Genomic DNA, 22,169 nt, shown 5'->3' with positions numbered 1-22,169 from the left:
TGTATCAGGAAAAAACCCCAATAGTAGGTATATAAAATAGCAATATAAAACCAAAGATTCTTCATAATGGTTAAAAATTATCCCTTTAAATATCTTAGTTCAATACAATACATACTGAATAATGAATATGTAAGGCACTGAACAACTAATTAAAAAGTGCTCCATGAATACAAAGATCAGGAAAAACCATTCCCTGACATGGAGTATTTAATATGTGATATGGCACAAATATACATATGCCAATAACGTACTAAGAAGGTGGAGTGTGATTAACAACAAAGAGAGGAAAATGCTATATGGGTTCCAAGGAGGGATACTTGGTTGCGGTAATTCAAAAAAAGCTGTAAAGAGGGAAAAAGAATTTAAGGGTCTTAAAGGATGAGGAGGATTTGGTAACAAAGACTAACAAGAAAGTTTCAGGAAGAGGAGGCAGAAAGACGTTGTCCCAGAACTTTGCATAGTCCAGGTTAACTGGAGTACTGTGCTGTACATGTTCAGAGGATGGGGAAATGTGCTAAAAAGTTGATAGGGCCTGTTGCGGACAGCCTTGAACTAAAGACTTTAGCCTTAATAGCCACTTTTGGAGATCCATCAACAGTTTTTGAGTTGAGGGTGTCAGTTGGTTTGTTGAAGCAAGGAGACCACTAAATAGGAAAATCAATTAGGGTACTGCAATTATGCAGATGAGAATTGATAAAGGCCTACATTACAGTGATGGCAGTGTAAACAGAAGAGGGGATAAAATCAGACTTTGAGACTGAAAACCCAGACTTCGGCAACTGAAAGGAAGCAAATGGACTTGGAAGAGGGTAGAAAAGCTAATGGTGAGGGAGAAAGGATTTCAAGCTATCCCCACAGCTAAGGTTTGTCTAGGACAAGGTTCTCAACCTGGACACTACTGACATTTTGGATCAGATACTTCTTGCTCTGGCTGGCAGTCCCGTGCATTATAGACTGTTAGCAGCGTCCTTTTCGTCTGTCAAATGCCAGTAGCACTGCCACCCCAGTTGTGCCAACCAAGTTTCCAGAGGCTGTCCAATGTTCCTTAGGGGCAAAGTCACTAGCTGAGAACTACTGGTCTAGGTAGTGGTTGTGCCACTAATCAGGGGTTCCTACTACAGGAGGTGCTAGGATAGCTCTTTGACCATAATCTCAAACTTGAAAGAGCTGCACATTTTCCCTGCAAGATGTGGCCAATCTGTGAAGAGCAGCTGGGACCTTTTCACAAATGTTCATTTCAGCCTTACACAGATCACTGATATCTCTCTAGGAGTTATATGTTCCCCACCCCTGCCTAGGTACACAGTTCTCAAATGACAAGACTTTTCATCAATCAGGAAGTTTCTTGTAGGCCACTCAGGGAAAAAAAAATCAACTTTAAATGACCTTCTACGTTATCTCTATATTTGATATAGTTATCTTTGCTCATCTGTATCATGCCCATAGATTAATTTGCAAAGTTGAATATTATAACTATATAACTTGGTTAGTAACCTTTTCAATCTATTTCTTCATTGTACTTTTATATTATGGTCTGGTCTATAAGTTTTCCTTTTCATTTTCCCATTAGTTTTACTTCTGATTTACAGTATTAATATTTCCCAATTGATTTATACTTGTTTATACACCATGATTATATGTGCCAGCTCTGGATGTTTCTTATGTGTTTATATATTTTTAAAAGATTTTATTTATTTATTTGACAGAGAGAAGACAGCCAGCGAGAGAGGGAACACAGCAGGGGGAGTGGGAGAGAAGAAGCAGGCTCCCAGTGGAGGAGCCCAATGCGGGGCTCGATCCCAGGACCCCGGGATCACACCCTGAGCAGAAAGCAGACTCTTAACGACTGAGCCACCCAGGCGCCCCTATGTGTTTATATTTTGACATCAGGAGTGTTTAAAAGTTCTGAATGTTAATCAATGATTAAATATATACTATTTTTAAAAATTTAGGTCTTGTTTGAGAAATTAGTCAAAAAATATTAGACACTGGGTGATACAGAAAGTTGATTTCATATTTCATTCTATAAAACAATTTGGACATTGTTATCTAGGCTTCTGTTCTTTATGTACTATTTAGAAAAATTAACAAATAATTAAAATCCATTGACTCCATCAGAGAAGGAAGAATAAGGGACCTCAAAAATCTACAGGCTGCTCAGGCCACTCTGAGGTTGGCTGAAGGGCCTAATATTAGAGCAGTAGAGAAGCCAGGAAAAAAGAGTTATTATCTTACTATAGAAAACTGCCCTTTACTAGAAACTTATGTATCTGTCCCATCACATTTTGTGCCCTTTGTAGGAAATACAAACACTATGTTTTTAATATATAACTCAATACCACTCAAGTCCAGTCCAGGTATTAACTGAACTTTCCAAGCCAAAATTAAGTGCCCTAACTCTCCCTAGATACAGCACAGATGTTAGTCCCACTATTTAGTCCTTATTTCATTCTCCCCTTAATCAGAGAGAGGTCTAGACATCAAGTTCCTCCATTGTATTTAAGCTCTTAAGTATTTACTCATCTTCACAAACCGAATCAGGTTTTGCCTATAACAGGCCTTCAAGAAAACATTTCTTGGGCGCCTGGGTGGCACAGCGGTTGGGCGTCTGCCTTCGGCTCAGGGCGTGATCCGGCGATCTGGGATCGAGCCCCACATCAGGCTCTTCTGCTATGAGCCTGCTTCTTCCTCTCTCACTCCCCCTGCTTGTGTTCCCTCTCTCGCTGGCTGTCTCTATCTCTGTCAAATAAATAAATAAAATCTTTAAAAAAAAAAAAAAGAAAAGAAAACATTTCTTGAATGAAAGTTACTTCATTCCAAACACAATGTTCAGAGTCCCCATATTTGAAAATGTATCTTCCTTCCTATCCCTTGAGATTAAAAGATTAGGTGAATGAATGCATACATTCTATAAAACTAAATTTACCACATTAAACTGTTGTTTTCCTTTTTTAAAGACACTGGTCTGCAAAATTAGAGTACTTTCTCAGTTGCATAGCAAATAAGACAAAAGTTCCATTGTAACAAAATTCAAATGTTTAATTTTTTTCAAAACATAACTGTATTAATAAAAATAAATTATATTTAGACCACCTTCAATATTTGTACATTATCTTTATACAACTATAACAGTGCTTTCAAAAGATATTTTATAAAGGACATTAATTTCACAATTAAAATGTGTTTTTAAAAAGGGGAAAACATTAAAGAACATTAAATTCATCTGAAATATCTCATAATGCTGAGAGGTATGCTGTTCTTTATCAAATGAACTGTATTTGTATTCAAAATAACACAGCTTTTAGCTAAATACAATTATTTCTTGTCTATTTCAGTGATTTCCTGGATCCAAAACAAAATCTGTGTATTTATTTCTTTGAAAACATCATTTGTTGACCGTCCTTTCACTGCCATGGAATGATTTGCCTTCTCAATCCAGTGGATTTTACTGGGAGCTTGCATTTTCTGTGCCACTTTCTCCAACAAGTTCTAAAGGGAAAAAAGAAGAGGATGCTAGACTAATGTGCTTTTAGGGTTTAATAAAGATCCTCTCTCTCTCCTGCACCGCCTATACTGGCATCCATTCACTAAATATTCATTAAATACCTACTCTACAGACAACTTTCAAGGCAATGGAATATGCAAAGAAATGTCCACAGAAGTGGCAGCCCACAGCTCTCCAATACAGCAATACCACAGAACAGATCAAACATTCATTACTGATAATATATAGTATCATGTACAAGTTACTCTTTCTCGAGTCAATTTGATAACGAACTGAAGAATCTGCTTGAATGTTGAAATGATAAACCAAATGTACAGTCTAGTATAAATCCCAAAATCACAAGATTCAGATATTAATCTTTCATTCCCAAATAAGAGTCAATCCATTTAGCAACTCTTTCCAGGGAGATGAATTCTGTCAGTGTGCTTTTATTTTTCAGTTCTCCAAAGCAACAGGTAACTAAGTCACAAAGCTAGCATTAGTCCCATCAGCACCTTTTAAAGAGACTGAATGTTGCAGGTAATATCTTATTCCCAAGACACTGTCTTTCATTCACTCTCTCATTTACACAAACATCAAGTTATAATTCACCTTTTCACACATTTCATCTGCTGAGCCTGACACAAACAATACAGGATCTTTTATACGATAGAGATCTTCGTCTCTAAGTTTATGTTGCTGCTTTGGATGGTGCAGTGGGTAAGAAATACAAATGAGACCTCGAACAAAATCATCAGCATCATCTGGCTCAATATGGCACATTACAGAAGCAGCTGCTCTGGAGCCCATTGAACGACCTAAAATCAATTAAAATTAAGTTTAGTTTGAAATATAAACATTCATATACAGAAGTGGTGATAATATGGCAAATTAGATTTCATTTACTGTTCATCCATCATAACTCCATCACTTAACTCCAAAAGGTGGCACTTAACAAGTTGTAATACCCATAATGGACATCTATAGCTTCATGAAATGCTAAAAATTGATCCCAAGTTTAAAAAAAAAAAAAAAAAAGGAATTTTTTTTTCCTGAGGAATACTTGAAGGACAATCCTTGTGAAGAATCATTTCAGAGACAGTGACTCAGGGATATAAATAAAAGGAGAGATCTTTGGGTTACAACACCTATTTATGAAATTTAAATTTGCTTTAAATATATATATATATATATATATATATATATATATATATATATATATATATATATAAAGTACCTTGATGTTATAGAAGAAAGTGACTTAACAAAACAAAACAAAAAATCCTTAAATTAGCTTCCTGTCGTCAATTAATTTTAATTCTTGATCACCTGTTCCTGTGTTAGTATGAGTAGATTTAAAAGCAAGCATTGCAACTTACCACCAAGGAAAACACCTGCCAGTTTGTATTCTCCCGAGGTCTTTAGGTAATTCTAGAAAAACCAACCAAAAAATTATCACTTCTCCTATGAAATATTCCACTGGAAAACCAACATATATTTCTCATTAGTGAAATGTATAAAACTCTTTGCAAAGACAACCATAAAATCTCAAGGGATTCTTCTTAAAAGAGGTAACCAGTTCTATGCTCTTCTGGTCATGCTGTCACTATCAAATCATAGCTGGGTAAATACAGGCAAATAAATGAGAAAAAAAAATCACTTTACCTGCCAAAAAAAATTTAAATACTAAAATATTTTTAAAGAATTACATTTTAAAAAAAACCAACCAGTAAAAGCTTCCAACTAATACAGAATAGTAGTAAAATCTAATTTAAAGCCTTGAAAAACTTAGCAAGTTTGAAATAATCTGGATTTTAAAAATTTCAAATTTGTGTTACCCAGGGATTTTACAGTTTCAAAACTGTGCTATATTCATTCATTCATTCATAGTATAATTGACAAATATCCAGAACTATATTCTGAAGTTATATAATTCCATTTAGAAAATTACATCATAAATAGTTTCCTTGGTAGTCCCATGAAAGAACATTTATGATGTGAGCATTCATCTCCATGGAAACTGAGAGCAAAAAAGAGAAATCTAACTACTATACAGCCTTCATGTACTGTTGAGTTTCTAAGAATATTCATTAAAAGCTTTTTAAAATAAACCAAATGACTGCTAATAGAATTTGTCTTAGATGTATTAAGAATTTTAAAACAAAATTCTGTTATAAGTAAATATAAAGAAAATTTCTTACCAAAACTGATTTATATGCCTTAATTCTATGTACAATATTAAGGCCTTTACAGGTAAATCTCAGGCAAAAAAAACCATGAGATGCAAGATGGGATGCCAGTGACATCAAATGAGGAAGGTTCATATCTCCTGACGCTCCATGTGTAAGAATTATTCCATATGTTAAGCTCTTGTTAGGTACCAAACAAACAGCATCTAGTAATTTATTTCCAAAAGGTATTTTTAATTTTACCTGGAATTCAAGAGAATAAAGGGATCACAAATTACTTCCTTGCCTATTCAGACAACTAAATAACTATATGTTTGTTCTGTGAGACCCATGATTCACATGGCCTCTAAATAAAAAGTAATATTAACAATAGCTAATATTTAAGTACTTATTATGTGTCAGGTACTATTATAAGTGCTTTATATGTATTAACTTATTTAACCTTCCTAATAATTCTATGAAGCAAGTACTATCATCACCTCCATTTTATAGATGAGAAAACAGAGGCACAGCAGGTTAAGAAATGTGCCCGAGGTTATATAGCCACTAGCTAGGATTCAAACTCTAGCAGTTTCCTCCAAAAGTCCTTCCTTTTAACCACTAATGCTATACTATCTCTCACAGTACAAGTTAAAAATAAGAAAATTACTCTGGAGCCACATGACTTAAAAAAAAAAAAGAAAAGAAAAAGAAAAAAAAAAGGAACCCTGAAGATGCAGAACATATGAAAATATGTATTACCTCTGTATGACTCATTTTCACTGTTGAATAACAAACTTAAAGTGCATTACATCTGAGAAGCAAAGGACATCTCCCTGAAAAGAAGATTCTGTTGTGAAAGGTGGGTTGGCAGACATGGATATCACCTAAGAACTATGAATGAACACATTCAGTAGCTGAAATAAACACATTTAGAACTACTTCTCTAAGAACTAGTGCCTTTACAGGTGCATTATTTCCTTAATTACTTTCGAGCTTCATAAAACCATGGGCACTCAGAATTGGGTTGCAGGGCCAGGTATGGGGATGGCAGATGTTACATAAGAAAAGCCAATGTGGTACCTTGACATGGAAACCTTAAGGAAATTCATATCAAAGTAGAATGTTGTATCTTGGCATATATGCATCTTTTTTCCTAAGTATCTTCATTCTCAACCAACTATCTTCAATTTAATTTAATAGTATCTTTCTGTTAACCCATTTCTTTCATCATTATCTTTCCCAACTCCTCCTCCTGCGCTGCAACAGAAGTATATATCCATACCCTTTGTTAGGTGACTTTGCAGAACCTCCCAGTAGGCAGAGTATTCATACACCTGTGCCCTATTGATCTGGGTCTTGACTATGTGACATTGCTTCAACTAAAGGAATATATGTAAAAGTTGTAATGTGTCACTTCTGAGCAGAAACGTGGCAAATTTCAAGAAGCCCTTCTGAATTCCCACTCTCAGCCATCAGAAAAGCATGCTCCAGGTATTTCTGCTTTTTCAGCGTAGGTCCCAGAACGAAGATACATGTTGCAGATATGAACCCAAAACTAAAGTCTGGAGTCCAGCCTAATCCAGCCAAGATCTAAGCCACTGAAGAACCAAGAAACGTTGGCCTGAAGAACCAAGAGCATGAAATGTAAGCCACTGAGATTTTGGGATTGTTATGCAGCATTCCTTCCTACTGTAAGAGATCTTTTATTGTTCAGGGTATTACCAACATCGGAATCTTCCTTATTCATCTGTTTTTTCCTGTTAACATTTATTTATTCATTCATTGGATAACAATTAGAGGGTTCAAAGTTCAAAGGTACCAAAAATATACAGTGAAAAGCCTCACTCATTCCATTTTTGCCTTGTTACCCAAGTCCCTTCTCCAAAGTCAGCTAAAATTACCTGCTTCTTACATATCTTTTCAGGTATTTTATACATATATACACATACCCCTCCATTTTTAAAAATAAACTTATGATTTTTTTTAATCCCTCTCCACTTAAAATACATTTTGTGCTTACTTTTTTCTTTATACAATGAACTTCTTTCATTGTATTTTATGGCTGCAGAATATTCCAAGGAAGGGTCGTACATAATTTATTTCACCAACCAACATCTATTAATGAACACCGAGATTGTTTCCAATCTTTTGCTAAAATATTGTGATGAATGGCACGAACTTACATTATTTTCTCATGTGTGTAGACAAACCTATATAAGTTCGTGGGAGAGGAATTGCTGTATTAAAGGGTATATTCATTTGAAATTATATTTTTTAAGGAATACATTTGATTTTTGAATAGGTAATATATGTATATAGTACAAAATTTTAAAAGAACAAAAATGTAAATAGCTAAGTCTCCTCACATCCTTCTCCCCCAGCCACCTAGTTCCTTTCCTTCCCCAGAAGCAACCACTGTGACCAACTTACTGTCTTTCCACATATGTGTATGTATGTGGAAAAATTCTTTTTTGAACCTGAGAGGAATTAGCCTGGCTACAAAAATTCTGGGATTTGAGTGGGAGGAGGAGGATAAAGGACCTCAGCCTTCAATGTCGCTGCTTCATAAATTCATAAATAATTAAGAGTGCCTGGGGTCCCCTGGTTCAAAGATCCTGTTTTATGTTCTCAAGTGAATAGCCTCCTGCCTTCTAATGGGAGAAAGGCAGTCACCCAAAAATGTGAAATAGGGAAGGAGATGTAGATATCTAATTGCTTCTAGAACAGATTTCACCTAAGTTAGCTTTATTTAAGCCCTCCACCTACAGACCCAATACCATTTCCTTCACTGGCAGGTCCCAAGGCATCTGGTGCTGCCAGTTTTTGTGTGGTTTGTAGAGACTTGTTCCACAGTATTCCTTGTTGCAGGTTTAGAATTAAGCTAAGGCTTGTGAAGAACATTTGCTTTCCAGACCCCAATATTTTACTGCTATTGTTGCCTTTCCCATTCTCTCCATCATTTGATTTTCGTCTTTTAAAAAACCTCTTTAATGTAGTTTTGGTGAGATTTCAGGAGGGAGTAATATCAGACACACGTATTCAACCAATGTCTCAGTCTAGAATGCTCTACTACTCCTCATCAACTTGGGTTTGTGTGTGTGTGGTTTTTTGTGTTGTTGTCGTTTTCCCCAGGAAAACTCTACTCCCTTCCAGGTTTCCTGATGAACATCTATTCACGACTGGTGCACGTGTTCTGGACTACCACTACTAACAGCATGATCCCACCGCAACCTGGTCTCGACAGTCCAGGCTACAGCCTCTGGTTCTGAATTCACATACGGCAGGGTACAAGTCTGGCTCTGCAAAGGGGGAGGTACGGAGACACCGTGACGAGGAGTCGGTAGTCTCTGCACTTCGCAATGTCCCCATATCGCGAGCCTTCAAGAGTGACCTGCAGTAGTCCTACTCCTCAAGCTCAGCGTGCAGTAAGGGATCTCATCTCACGGGGAAGGACCGAAATGCCACAATCACCGTAACTTCCAACCAGAAACATGCTTGAGCATTATTATCTACAGCAGTATGCTGCAAGTCGTGGGCAAACAAAAACAAACGTTAAGAGTTCAAGTCTTCCGGGAGTGGATAATCCGGCCGGGTCCACAACAGACACCGAGCGGTCCCAGGGCAGAAATTCGGAGCGAAGTCCCCCAGGGATTCGAAGGCACCTGAGGCTCCAATCGTTCACTCAACTGGCGCGCGTGCGCGGGACTGCGCGGTGGCCGTCCCCAGGGCCCGGCGCGACCCCTCACGGCTCCCAGCGGTTCGGCTCTTCCCGCCCGCCCTGTCCCCTCACTCCGGCCTCCCCATCGGCCAGGCGGGCGAAACCCCAGCGGCCGGGCCCGCGGGCAGCGAGCATACACCGACCGCCTCGCGGAGGCGACCAATAGCCCCCGAGGGGCGACGGCCGCGAGCTCGAAATGTCTCAGTCGGACCCGCCAGAAGCGCCAGCACCCTTTCTGGAAGCCGTCCCCCACCTGGCGGCGCCAACCGCCACCGCCGCCGCACTTACCGGGGATGGGAAGGTGGCCGAGAGCGCCTAACCGTTCTCACTCCTTTCAAAAAACAAACTACCGCGCTCGAAGGGACCGCCTCGCCGCACCCGCCAGCCCGTTCCGCCTCGGCGCACGCGCGCGCAGGCCCCGCCCCCCGGGCGCGCGGGCGGGCGCGCGGGGCACGCTGGGAGCGGGAGTTTTCCAGCCGTTTCCCGGGGGGACGGAGCAGCAGGTACTCACCGACAGGGTCGGGGGGGCAGGGCTTTGAGCCACCTCCAGTTGCTGCCTCACCCCCGGTTCACTCCACGCCGGACCCTTCCCCATCCCAGCAGCTCCATTCCAACAGATGCGCAGGTCCATGAACGTGAGGTCAACTCTGATTTTTTTCGCACTCAGGTCTGTCATTCCTATTGACTCTGTTTGCAAATATAAAGAAAATCCAACCGCCTTTCCTGCTTCTAGCAGCCTGGTTGGGTGCCCCCATCAACTCTGCCTGGATTATTGAAATACTCTACAAAATACTCTCGTTTCTACTTCTTTGCTGCTTGTTCAGCACAACAACGAGCTGGACCTGGTTGAAATGTAAACACCCCCTGTCAAAGTTTCCCCGAGGCTTCCAATCTCCTAGCCAAAGCCGAAGCCCTTACAATGACCCCAAGTTTTATATTGGTTTTTTGTTTGTTTTGGTTTTAGTTTCAAGTTTTTATTTAAATTCCAGTAATATTAGTTTCAGGAGTAGAGTTTAGTGATTCAACACTTGTGCATAACATCCAGTGCTCATCTCAAGCGCCCTCCTGAATACCTGTCATTCATTTAACCCGTCCTCCCCTCCACCTCACCTCCAGCAACCCTCAGTTTGCTCTCCATAGTTAAGAATCTGTTTTAGTGTTTGTCCCTCTTTTTTTTGTCCCTAAGTTTATCTGTTTTGTTTCTTAAATTCCACATATGAGTGAAATCATAAGGTATTTGTCTTTCTCTGACTGAGTTTTTTCGCTTAGCATAATACACTCTTGCTCCATCCATGTCATGGCAAATGACAAGATCTCGTTCTTTTTATGGCTGAGTACTATTCCAGTGTGTGTGTGTGTGTGTGTGTGCGCGCGCGCGCGCGTGTGTGTGTGTACACCACATCCTCTTTATCCATTCATCAGTCAATGGACATTGGGGATCCTTCCATAATTTAGATATTGTTGATAATGCTGCTCCAAACATTGGGGTGCATGTATCCCTTTGAATCAGTATTTTTTTATCCTTTGGGTAAATACCTAGTAGTGCGATTGCTGGATCATAGGGTAGCTCTATTTTTAACTTTTTGAAGAACCTCCAGACTGTTTTCCACATTGGCTGCCTCAGTTTGCATTCCCACCAAAGGTGTAAGAGAGTTCCCCTTCCCCACAACCTCGCCAACATCTGTTGTTTCTTGAGTTGTTAATTTCAGCCATTCCAACAGGTGTGAGGTGAATCTCATTGTAGTTCTGGTATGTGTTTCCCTGGATATTGATGTTGAGCATCTTTTCATGTGTTTGTTAGCCATCTGGATGTCTTCTTTGGAAACATGTCTATTCATGTCTTCTGACCATTTCTTAACTGGATTATTTTTTTGGGGGGTATTGACTTTACTAAGTTCTTTATAGAGTTTGGATACTAACCTTTTATCAGATATGTCATTTGCAAATATCTTCTCCCATTCTAAAGGTTACCTTTTAGTTTTGCTGATTGTTTCCTTCACTGTGCAGAAGCTTTTTATCTTGATGAAATCCCAGTAGTTCATTTTTGCTTTTGTTTCCCTTGCCTCCAGAGACCTAATAAGAAATTGCTATTGCCAACATCAAGGAGGTTGCTGTCTGTGTTTTCCTCCAGGATTTCAATGGTTTCCTGTCTCACATTTAGGTCTTTAATTCATTTTCAATTTATTTTTATGTATCTTGTGAGACAGTGGTCCAGTTTCATTCTTCAGCATGTTGCTCTCCACTTTCCCCAACACCATTTGTTGAAGTGACTATCCTTTTTTCCATTGGATATTCTTTCTTGCATTGTCGAAGATTAGTTGACCGTATAGTTATGCGTCCGTTTCTGGGTTTTCTATTCTGTTCCATTGATCTGTTTTTGTGCCAGCACAATACTGTCTTGATCACTACAGCTTTATAATATACCTTGAAGTCCAGAATTGTGATGACTGCAGCTTTGCTTTTCTTTTTCAAGATTGCTTTGGCTATTTGGGGTCTTTGGTGGTTCCACAGATATTTTAGGATTCTAGCTCTATGAAAAATGCTGGTGGTGTTTTGGTAGGCATCACATTAAATGTGTAGCTTGCTTGGGTAGTGTAGACATTTTAATAATATTTGTTCTTCCAATCCATGAGCGTGGACTGTCTTTTCATTTCTTTGTGTCATCTTCAATTTCTTTCATAAGCGTTCTATAGTTTTCAGAATACTGAAAGAACCAGCTCCTGGTTTCATTGATCTGTTCTGCTGGGTTTTTTATTTCTATATCATTTATTTCTGCTCTAAACTTTATTATTTCCCTTCTTCTGCTGGCTTTAGGCTTCATTTGTTGTTCTTTTTCTAGCTCTTTTAGGTGTAAGGTTAGGTTGTGTATTTGAGATTTTTCTTGCTTCTTGAGGTAGGCCCGTATTGCTATATACTTCCCTCTTATGATTGCTTTTGCTGCATCCCAAAGGTTTTGGACCACTGTGTTTTCATTTTCATTTTATTCCATGCATTTTTAAAATTTCTTCTTTAATTTCCTTGTTGATCCATTCATTCTTTACTAGGATGTTCTTTAACCTCCATGTATTTGTGGACTTTCCAATTATTTTCTTGTGGTTGACTTCAAGTTTCATAGCATTGTAGTCGGAAAGTATGCATGGTATGATCTCAGTGTTTTTGTACTTGTTGAGGCCTGATTTGTTACCTAGTATGTGGTCTATTCTAGAGAATATCCCACGTACACTCAAAAATAATGTGTATTCTGCTGCTTTAGGATGAAATGTTCTGAATATATCTGTTAAGTCCATCTGGTCCAGTGTGTCATTCCAAGCCATTGTTTCCTTGTTGATTTTCTACTTAGATGATCTGTCCACTGATGTAAGTGGGGTATTAAAGTACCCTACTATTATATTATTATCAATGAGTTCCTTTATGTTTATTATTAATTGTTTTATATATTTGGGTGCTCCCATGTTGAGGGCATAGATATTTACAATTGTTAGATGTTCTTATTGGATAGACACTTTTATTATGATATAGTGCTTTGCTTCATCTCGTTACAGTATTTGGTTTAAAATCTAGTTTTACTGGGAGTGCCTGGGTGGCTCAATTGGTTAAGTGTCTGCGTTTGGCTCAGGTCATGATCCCGGGTCCTGGGATTTAACTCCGCATCATCCATCATCGGGGCTCCTTGCTCAGTGGGGAGCCTGCTTGTCCCTCTCCCTCTGCCTCCCTCTCCTTCCCCCTCTGCCTACCTTTCCCCTTGCGTGTGCACTTTCTCTCTCTCTCTCTCTGTTAAATAAATAAATAAAATCTTTTTAAAAAATAAAATAAATAAAATCTAGTTTGTTTGGTATAAGTATTGCTTCCCCAGCTTTCTTTTGATGTCCATTTGCATGAAAGATGGACATCCCCTCACTTCCAATCTGCAGGTGTCTTTAGGTCTAAAATGAGTCTCTTGTAGGCAGCATATAGATGGGTCTTGTTTTTTTATCCATTCTAACACCCTATGTCTTTTAATTGGAGCATTTATTCCATTTACATTCAGGGTCATTATGGATAGATACGAGTTTAGTGCCATTTTATTATTTTTTTTTGTTGTTGTTTCTGGAGATTTTCTGTTTTTTTCTAGTCTTTGTCATTTTTGGTCTTTCTTTCCCACTCAATATTTTCCTTTAATATTTCTTGCATGGCTGGTTTAGTGATTATGAACTCCTTTAGTTTTGTTTGTCTGGGAAACTCTTTATCTCTCCTCCTGTTCTGAATGCTAGCCTTGCTAGATAGAGTATTTGAGGTGAAATTCTCCATCTTGGCATTTTGTCTAGGTCTCGGTCTTCTTCTGTGTTAGGAAAGCCTGGTATGTTTCCTGCTACTGAGAGTAATAGCTTAATACAGAAGACGTCATATACTGTCCAGGGCCTGGCACTTAGTTAGGAAGTGTCTCTGGTGTGTGCTGTATGCACTCTGCTGCTGGGTTTTGGCTGCTGTTTCCCTTGGGTCAGTCTTCTGCAGAGTTTCTCCTTGCTTGTAGTGGGGAGTGTTAGGACCTTGGCCAGAGTGTGACAAGTTTTAACTCGGTGTGCCCTGCTCTGTTTTTTGAGAGAGACCTGATGCTATTTCCACTAGAGCTGAAGCTTTGCCGAGCTCTATGGCCAGTAGACATGGTGCATGGGGCGGGGGATTGTGCTGCTCTTCTGGGAAAGGGGTCCGCTGCACTGGTTCTCAGGCAAAGTTGCCTGAGAAAAGCAGCACCTGCAGAATTCAGGGGGGTGGGGTTTGGTGTAAGCAGTTTAGGCTGCCGGAATTGGCATATGCTGCTTACCTACCAAAGTTAGTTTATGCTGGGGGCAGAGGAGAGAAATGGCACCTGCCCTCTTCTTTGTCCCCAGAGAGGGGAGTTCATACTCACTGGTATCTGGGAGGCCCTCCCAGAAGAGCGAACAATCTCCCCTCGTGGGTCCCAGGTGCCCTAACATCCTTGCCTTCACCCTGCCCACCCGGCCGTGCAGTGCAGTGCACCCGTGTTCTATCCCTGGCAGGCTGACTGAGTTTTAAAACTCCAAACTTTAGGGACCCAGTGCAGCACAGACCCACACAAATCCTCCGGGGGAGGTTGTTCCATGCTGCGGCTGGTGCCAGTTTGTCCCAGAAGGGCAGTTGCCCCAAAGCTGAAGGACGTGGAGTCTGGCGTAAAGTGCAGGAAAGAGCCAGTGTCCAGGTTAGCAGCCCTCAGCAGTTGTCTCTGTGCTTATGTTGAGGGGCAGGGGTGAGTAATGGCAACTCCAGCTCCTTTGTCCCAGAGAGGCAATGCCACCTCTCCCAGATGCACCCCAAGAAGGGGGAACCATCTCCCCCAGTGCATCCCAGGGGATCCTCAGCTTGCACAGTCTGCTCCCGGGCTACCTGCCCTCCTTCTCCACAGGAGCACTGCAGAGCCCTCAGGGCTCCACACCATCCGGCCGCAGACCTCTAAAACTCCAGTCTTTGAGCCCCACTGGTTGTAAAAACTCACAAAAATCAGCCCCTCTCGTTTTCCCAATCAGTGGCTTTGGGGAAGTGTTTTCCTTACACTTGTGTGCCTCTCTCTCTCTTTCCATGACAGGGCTCCCTCCCTTCTGCAGCACCTGTGGCCCGTTTCTCCCCCAGTTCATGTCTACATACTGCCTACATTCCATAATGTGGCCTCTTCTCTCCCTCTAGTTGTGCAGTTCGTCCTGCCAGTCCTCAGATCGATTTCTCGGGTATTCGGAATGATTTGGTATCTAGCTGTGCTCCAGGCACGAGGCAAGCCTAAGGTCCTCCTCGTACTCTGCTCCTCGTACTTAGCTCCTTGGTTTTATATTGTCAAACAATAAAAACTCAGCTGACTAATTGAACAGATTGAAAAGAAGAAAAAATTCTCTATCTTTTGAGATCTTCCAGGTGGACTAAGAATTAAATTTACATGAGACAAATTAACAGGAGAAAAAAAACCCAACGTTTTATTACATGTGCACAGAGGTCCAATTATGAAATTGAGACCTAAAGAAATGATCAAGACAGGCAATTACTATACTCTTTAGACAAAGACAATAAATCTGTGAAGAACTGACAGGACAAAGAAAACTTCGGGACCTTCGATCAGTAAAGAATTCTAAACAGAATTTGGGTCATGGAAGCAAATTAGTAAAAGGTCACAAAGGTTGTTTATATAGTTTTCTCAGCTCTAAATTTTCCATCTCTGGTGATAAGGATGACACTTTACCTCCTGGTACAGGGAGAGTGCCTTTCACAGGGGAGATTCATTTCCTGCTTTCAGGGGGACAGAGGAGGGTCTGAGTGTCCCTGCATGGGCTGTCTCATAAGTAACTTTTATTTAAAATAACCAATATGCCAAAATGGCACATTTTAAGGCAACCTACCCTTGGGCCCTACAAGATCAAATTGGCTTTATTGAATGATTCATGAATGGGGCAGAATCCATTAGCAAATAAAAGCTGTGGAAGAAGAAAGATTTCTAAATGTTGGGGGTTGGGGGAAAGGAAGTTGTTAGCAAGTAATGCGTTGTTTTAGGCAGGGTCCTCCTCCTAAGAGGAGCCGAAGGGGTCTGTCAGTAAATTTCCTAGGTCAGTAGTGCTGACAGGGGAATTCCATGTTGACTGGTTAAAGGTTACGTAACATTGGTGGGGATTGAAATTGCAATCAAGTTAGTAGTAAGTCTTGGTTTGCTGATGTGGGGTCTTACTGTAAGTGACTCCATCTGGGTCTGTGGTTTTCTTTTTAACAATATGATCAGTCCTGTGACCTCTTACCTTTTGTTTCCTACTGGTCATCTTCCCTGGCTCCTTCAGCTCTAGGCACCCAGGCCTCTTTGCTATCCTCACACCCGAACCCACCAGACATGCCCCCAGTACAGGAATTTTGTGCTGGCTGTTCCTCCTCCAGTGGCATCTCCTTGGGGTCCTCACTTACATGTCATTTTCTCAGTGCGGCCTTCCCTAATCACCTCACCCACTCTTCCTATCCTTCTATCCTGGTCCCCTAATATACTGTGACCGCGTCTGTCCCCTCACCGAACTGCAAACTCTCCACGAAGGCAGGGTGCTTGTCGTTGTTGTTTTACCTTGAGCCTCCTGTGTGTGGAATCATGCCCGGCAAATCAGTATCCCAAGCCCAGTGCAGGTGGTAACTGCCCTCTTTCCTGTCACTCATTTGTGCATGTGTGTGCACGCATGTGTGTGTGGTTCTATGTAGTTTTATCACATGCTATATTCCGCTAACCAGCGCTATGATCAAGATAAAGGGCTGATCCATCACCAAAGTATCCCTCATACTACCCTTTATAGCCGTATTCTCTCTCCATATCCAAGATACTCTTTTTAAGAAAAATATAATGTAAGACTATGGAAAGGTAGCTTGTGGGGGAAGGGGAGCAAGAGCACCTGGCTCCTGGAGTCCCAAACAGACCAGGTTCAGCCGCTCCCACTGACAAAATCCAAAGGCAGAGAGACGAGAGGTGGTGACACAAGAAAGTTTATTTCAGTGAAGCCAACACCCAGAAGACAGTAGACTAGCATCTCAGAGACTATCTCCCAAGTGTCAAAATACTTCCAGGTTTACATAGGGAAAATGTGAGGAAAGATTGGTGGGTACACACAGGTGGACATTGAAGGTCAGGTCAATCATCGTTGAGGACTCAATCTCAGGGGGTCCTTTGGCTCAGGGAAGTTCTTATTGCCTGAGGGGGTAATTTTGGTTCCATGCAGGGGATACTTTGTCCTCAGGGTCTTTTTCCTAAGTTAAGAGAAAGCTGGAAAGAACTTACTTAGGTTTGCATTCCAAATGGGGGTAGAGAAAGTCCTCTTTCAGAAACAGATACATGATGTATTGTGGTTTTCTTATTTGTTTTTGTTTTTCTTTTTTTGTGATATCAGTGGCAGGACTATTTTACTATGAACCCTTGATGGGTAGGGTAGATCTGGGGACATGCCAGTCTTCTCCCTTCTCACACCGCAAGGAGCATTACAACTGCAGGCATATCTTCCCATGATCCTTGAGGTGTTGTTGAGTGGAAAAATTGCAGAAAAGGGATACAGTTGCAGAAAATGTTTTTTGGAGAGGGAAAAATTTATATACACTTATGTGAGCATATGAAGGTTTCAAGTCAATTTCTCATACCCTAACTCAAATGTTCTCTGGTTCTCTAACCCAGACTTTGAAGGACACTGACCCCTGAGACTTGCCAAGGTTACCATCCATCAACAGGTCACACATTCCATGCTCAACAAAGTCACTCCTCCTGACTTCCTTACCGGAATCTCAACGCTCTCCTCACTTACACTTAAACAACAGATTTGTAAGACAAGCAGAGGTGTGTTATGAATCCCACCCTGTCAGCACCTACTTTGCACTTATTTTTCCAACTAGATGTGGTGTTCAGGAGAGGAATTCCTGCTATGCTGGTGTGTCATTTGAGGCCCAGGGAACACACACAGGCCATCAGTGGCAGTGTCATTGTGAAGGATTGAAATGGCAAACCTCTCAGGCTGAGGGGAAAACAGACTTGTGCAATGAGAAACACCTGTTCTGGAAACTTCTAGAGTTTTTGGTAAAAACTCCTAAGGCTTTATTTAGCAGAGCCACAAAGTGAAGGAAGTAATAATTCTTCAGCCATTTCAGTTACTAAAGTTTATACTACTAGCATAATGTAGAGACAACCTCTTTGCTGATTAAAAATATTATGTTCTGTGTTTTGTCATTAATCTTGCTGTAATTGATCTTTGAATATAGTGTGTGCTAGGGATCAAACTGCTTTTCTTCCCTATATGGGTACCTGTGATATTGTGATTTATAATAAGAAATACGTATTTGGGGGCGCCTGGGTGGCACAGCGGTTGAGCGTCTGCCTTCGGCTCAGGGCGTGATCCCGGCGTTCTGGGATCGAGCCCCACATCAGGCTCTTCCGCTATGAGCCTGCTTCTTCCTCTCCCACTCCCCCTGCTTGTGTTCCCTCTCTCGCTGGCTGTCTCTATCTCTGTCAAATAAATAAATAAAATGTTTAAAAAAAAAAAAGAAAAAGAAATACATATTTGGTGTTTATCCCCATTTCTGGCACTCAGCTCCTAAAACCCTTGGAATTTTCAAAGAGAGTGATCAGTGTGGCTTTTGTGATGGCAATGAGGTGACTTTTGTAGAGTAGCTAGGGATGGGGTCTGGCTGCCAAGAGAACCAACTGGGTGATTAGTGAGTTGGAACTTTTAGCTCCACCCCCCCTAATCTCCCTAGGAGGGAAGAGGGGTTTGAGGTTGAGTCAATCACTAACGGCCAGTGATTAAATCAGTCGTGTCTCCACAATAAAACCTCCGTAAAACCCCAAAAGGATGGGGGTCAGAGAGTTTCCAGACTGATGAGCCTGAACCATGTGCCACTGGGCCCAAGAACACCTTTGTTGAGGACCTCATCCTATGTATTTCTTTATCTGGCTGTTGATTCATAGCCTTTGATATCCTTTGTAACAAACCAGTAATCTAGTGAGTAAACTGGTTTCCTGATTTCTGTGAACCGTTGTTGCAAATTAATTGAAACCAAAGAAGGGGTCATGGTAATCTGTGATTTATAGCCAGTCGGTCAGAAGTACAGGTAACAACCTGGATTTGAGATTGCAGTCTGAAGTGGAGGGCAGTCTTGTGGGACTGAGCTCTTAACCGGTGGAATCTGATGGCATCTTTAGGTAGAGAGTGTCAGGATGGAGTTGAATTGTAACCAATTGGTGTCTGAGAATTGCTTGGTAGTGTGGGGAACCCCCCACACATTGGAATCATTAAACCCAAGTGTCCCAGCTCCTTGCACTGCAATGTGCAACCTTTCTCCAGCCTTCCTGCTGTTTTGATTGTAGGTTGAGTTTCCACATACACGCGGGTCTGCGTCTGTTTATGCAGCCCTATTCTGTTATTGTTGTATATTTTGTATCCCTGCACCAATATCACACAGTCTTAAATACTATAGCATTATAAAAGTCTTGCTGCATCGTGGGGAAAGTTCTCACAATTCATCCTTCCTGAAGAGCATTTAATTTTTCCTGTACTTCACAAGCCTGTACATTTTTAAAGAAAAAGTTCACAAAGTTCCACATAAATAGGGTCAGGGTGTATTTTGGTTGGGATTACATTGAGTCTATACACCATGTGGTGGAGAAATAACATCTTTCATACTGATTTTGATGTAATATTTTTTAATTAAATTAGTTTTTTTAAGTTTTTGTAATTTTCTCTGTAAAGATCTTGCCATTTTTGTTAGAGTCAGTTTCTCAAATATGTTATTCATAGTTTTCAAAGCTATTTTACGTGCTATCTTAAACATTTTTATTTCGTTTGCTGTTACTAACTGGTATGTTGAAATGTAATTGAACTTTGTATGTTGGTTTTGTATTTAGCAAATGCAAAATCCTCTTGTTAATTCCAACAATTTATCTGTAGATTCATTCGGGTTTTCTGTGTACTGAAGCTGGTATCTGCCTTTAATGACAGTTTTATTTATTATTTTTTCAATCCTACTTTCTATTTTTTTTTCTACATTTACTGTGCTTGCTCAGACCTCCAGCAATATGTTTTTTTGTTTTTTAGGTTTTTTTTGACAGAGAGAGAGAGACAGCCAGCAAGAAAGAGGACACAAGCAGGGGGAGTGGGAGAGGAAGAGGCAGGCTCCCAGCAGAGCAGGGAGCCCAATGCAGGGCTCGATCCCAGGACTCTGGGATCATGACCTGAGCCGAAGGCAGATGCTCAACGACTGAGCCACCCAGGCGCCCCCTCCAGCAATATGTTGAACAGTAGTGTGTGATGGTGGGAATCCTCATGTTCCTAATTTCAAAAGGAATGTTTTCAGACGTAGCGGGTAGAATAGTGGCCTGAGAAAGATATGTCCTAACATGCCTACCTGTGAAATGTACTTACTTAGAAATAAAGGCTTTACACATATAATTAAAACTTTCAACATGAGATCATCCTGTTTTTAGGGTGGGCCCTAAATCTGATAACTAGTGTCTTTATAAAAGAGAAGGAAAAGATACAGAGACACACAGAGGGGAAGACCACTATGAAGACCTAGGCAGAGACTGGAGTGATGTGTCTACAAGCCAAGAAGCACCCAGAATTGCCAGAAGCCACCAGAAGCTAGAAGAGAGGCATGAAGGGAGAGAGCTTCTGGAAGGAACCACCACTGCCAACCCCTTGGATTTCAGACTTCTGGCCTCCAGAAAGCTGAGAGAATAAATTTCTGCTGTTTTAAGTCACCAAGTTTATAATAATTTGCCGAGGCGGCCCTAGGAAACTTACACAGGAGGTAACATAGGAAACCCTCCATGACTCAGGGGATAAGGAAGGATCTTTTAAACAAGTTGCAAAAAGCACTAGCCATAAAAGAAAAGATTGATGTATTCCTCCATGTTAAAATCATCATCATTTGGGGCAGGAGCGGCACCGGCCAGGCAGTCAGGCTTCGAGAAGGCTCTCTGTGCACTGGCCTTGCCGCCTGGATGCCCAAGAGGAAGGTCGGCTCTGCCCAAGGCTGAGGGAGGTTGTTAGCCAAACCTGCTCCTGCAAAACTGGAAATGAAGCCAAAAAATGCGAAAGGAAAGGATAAATCTTCAAACATGAAGCAGGAAACATGAAAAGGAATGCTCATAGTAGCTTTCACTGGAATTGCCAAAAAATGGGAACAACCCAAACGTCCATCTACAATAGAATGGGTAAAAGAGCAATCCTATTCATCTGATGAAATCCTGTGTCCATGTATAAATGAATGTACTGCCACTATATGCATTAACCGGCAAGTAACAACAGAAATATGTTCAGTATGATTCCATTTATATCAATTTAAAATTAGGCAAGATTCAACTACATTGCTTAGGGAAGTATATGTAGGTGGTAGAACTGTAAATTAAGTGCAAAGAAAAGGTGGTCACAGCCATCACAGTAGTGGTCACATGGGAGCAGGTGAGCAGGAGATAATAGGGTGAGAGACAGACGGCACTTCTAAAGAACCAGCAGCATTCCGTTCTGAACCCGAATGGTAATATCAAAGCAAATCAGAGCTAAACAGTAAAGTGGCACCAAAAAAAAAAAAAAAAAAATTGTTACTCGGGACTATTGCAATGGGGAAAGGAGATCTCAGTATAAAACCAGCTCAATTCCAAATACAGCATGAGCAAGTGGGAATATACAGCCAAGGAACAGGGTGGAGGTCATTGGATAGAAAATTACTGAGGAATTGTTGGGGTTATGGGGGGATTCTCGCAAATCTGACCTAACAGGGTTCTTGCTGAGAATATACCAGTGTGATCTAATCACCTGGGGGATAGTGGAGGACCAGGAACCCTACTAGATAACAGAGTGATGGGATATGGAGGATGGGATTCTTTCTAAACCAACTTAGCTGAGTGCTTGTGCAAACCAGATATTACAAGGAAGTGCAGATAGCCCTTGAAGGTTCAGGAGCTAGACTGAAGCTTGGTCAAGCAAAGAATCTTTGTCAGTAATTACACGGGTGTTTTCTTATAATTACCTTCAAGATGCAGATATGTTTATATTCTTCTGTGTATAGGATACATCCCACGATTAAAAAAATTTGCAATAGATTATTTAACCAGTGGGTAGATGAAAGGGAAAACTATTGGGTAAAGGAATTTGTAGGACATTATATTATGGTTTCACTGTTAAGCTTTCTAGCTCCTTTTTAATTCTCTTAATCACATTTCAAGGTGATTTTTCAATATCCACCCATTCGATATTGAGTCTTTCTAGTTACAGGCACCCCTACTGGATTACTTGGAAGATCATGGTCT

The 22,169-nt window shown here is 40.8% G+C and overlaps 1 protein-coding gene and 1 long non-coding RNA gene across 7 annotated transcripts in view; one reads left to right on the top strand and one right to left on the bottom strand.

Moving 5' to 3' along the window:
- The window catches only part of LOC148109328 (uncharacterized), a 62,913-nt gene extending 59,441 nt beyond the window's left edge, over nt 1–3,472 (top strand). For all 4 annotated transcript variants that reach the window (XR_015725899.1, XR_015725898.1, XR_015725896.1 and 1 more), the window contains one exon: nt 3,336–3,472. This is a non-coding gene — a long non-coding RNA (uncharacterized LOC148109328). The remainder of the gene's footprint in view (nt 1–3,335) is intronic.
- Nucleotides 3,025–9,772, bottom strand: TEX30 (testis expressed 30). Of its 3 annotated transcripts, none has more exons than XM_045812779.2 (6): nt 9,662–9,772; nt 6,415–6,488; nt 5,686–5,916; nt 4,864–4,915; nt 4,097–4,302; nt 3,025–3,489 (listed from the first exon to the last, which is right to left on the bottom strand). In XM_045812779.2, exons 2-6 carry the CDS (start codon nt 6,427–6,429, stop codon nt 3,316–3,318), a joined length of 678 nt encoding a protein of 225 aa, XP_045668735.1. In that variant the 5' UTR covers nt 6,430–6,488; nt 9,662–9,772; the 3' UTR covers nt 3,025–3,315. The 3 variants fall into 3 exon arrangements, with proteins under 3 accessions (XP_045668735.1, XP_087721120.1, XP_045668737.1); XM_087864994.1 differs by having other exon boundaries at nt 6,415–6,502; nt 9,662–9,760; XM_045812781.2 differs by lacking the exon at nt 6,415–6,488 and having other exon boundaries at nt 9,662–9,760.
- Between the last annotated feature and the right edge of the window lie 12,397 nt (nt 9,773–22,169).

The sequence above is a fragment of the Ursus americanus genome, chromosome 10 (assembly GCF_024610735.1).
Source record: "Ursus americanus isolate L20-20 chromosome 10, mUrsAme1.1.p, whole genome shotgun sequence".
Classification (NCBI taxonomy): domain Eukaryota; kingdom Metazoa; phylum Chordata; class Mammalia; order Carnivora; family Ursidae; genus Ursus; species Ursus americanus.
Note: the sequence above shows the minus strand (reverse complement) of the source record. Positions and strands in the feature narration are given on the sequence as shown.

Excerpts from the sequence above, each read along its gene's own strand:
- TEX30 (XM_045812779.2), bottom strand. Across the intron at positions 4,916-5,685 it reads AGGCATATAAATCAGTTTTG|AATTACCTAAAGACCTCGGG; the intron begins GTAAGAAATTTT and ends TGGTTTTTCTAG. Across the intron at positions 4,303-4,863 it reads GGCAGGTGTTTTCCTTGGTG|GTCGTTCAATGGGCTCCAGA; the intron begins GTAAGTTGCAAT and ends AATTGATTTTAG.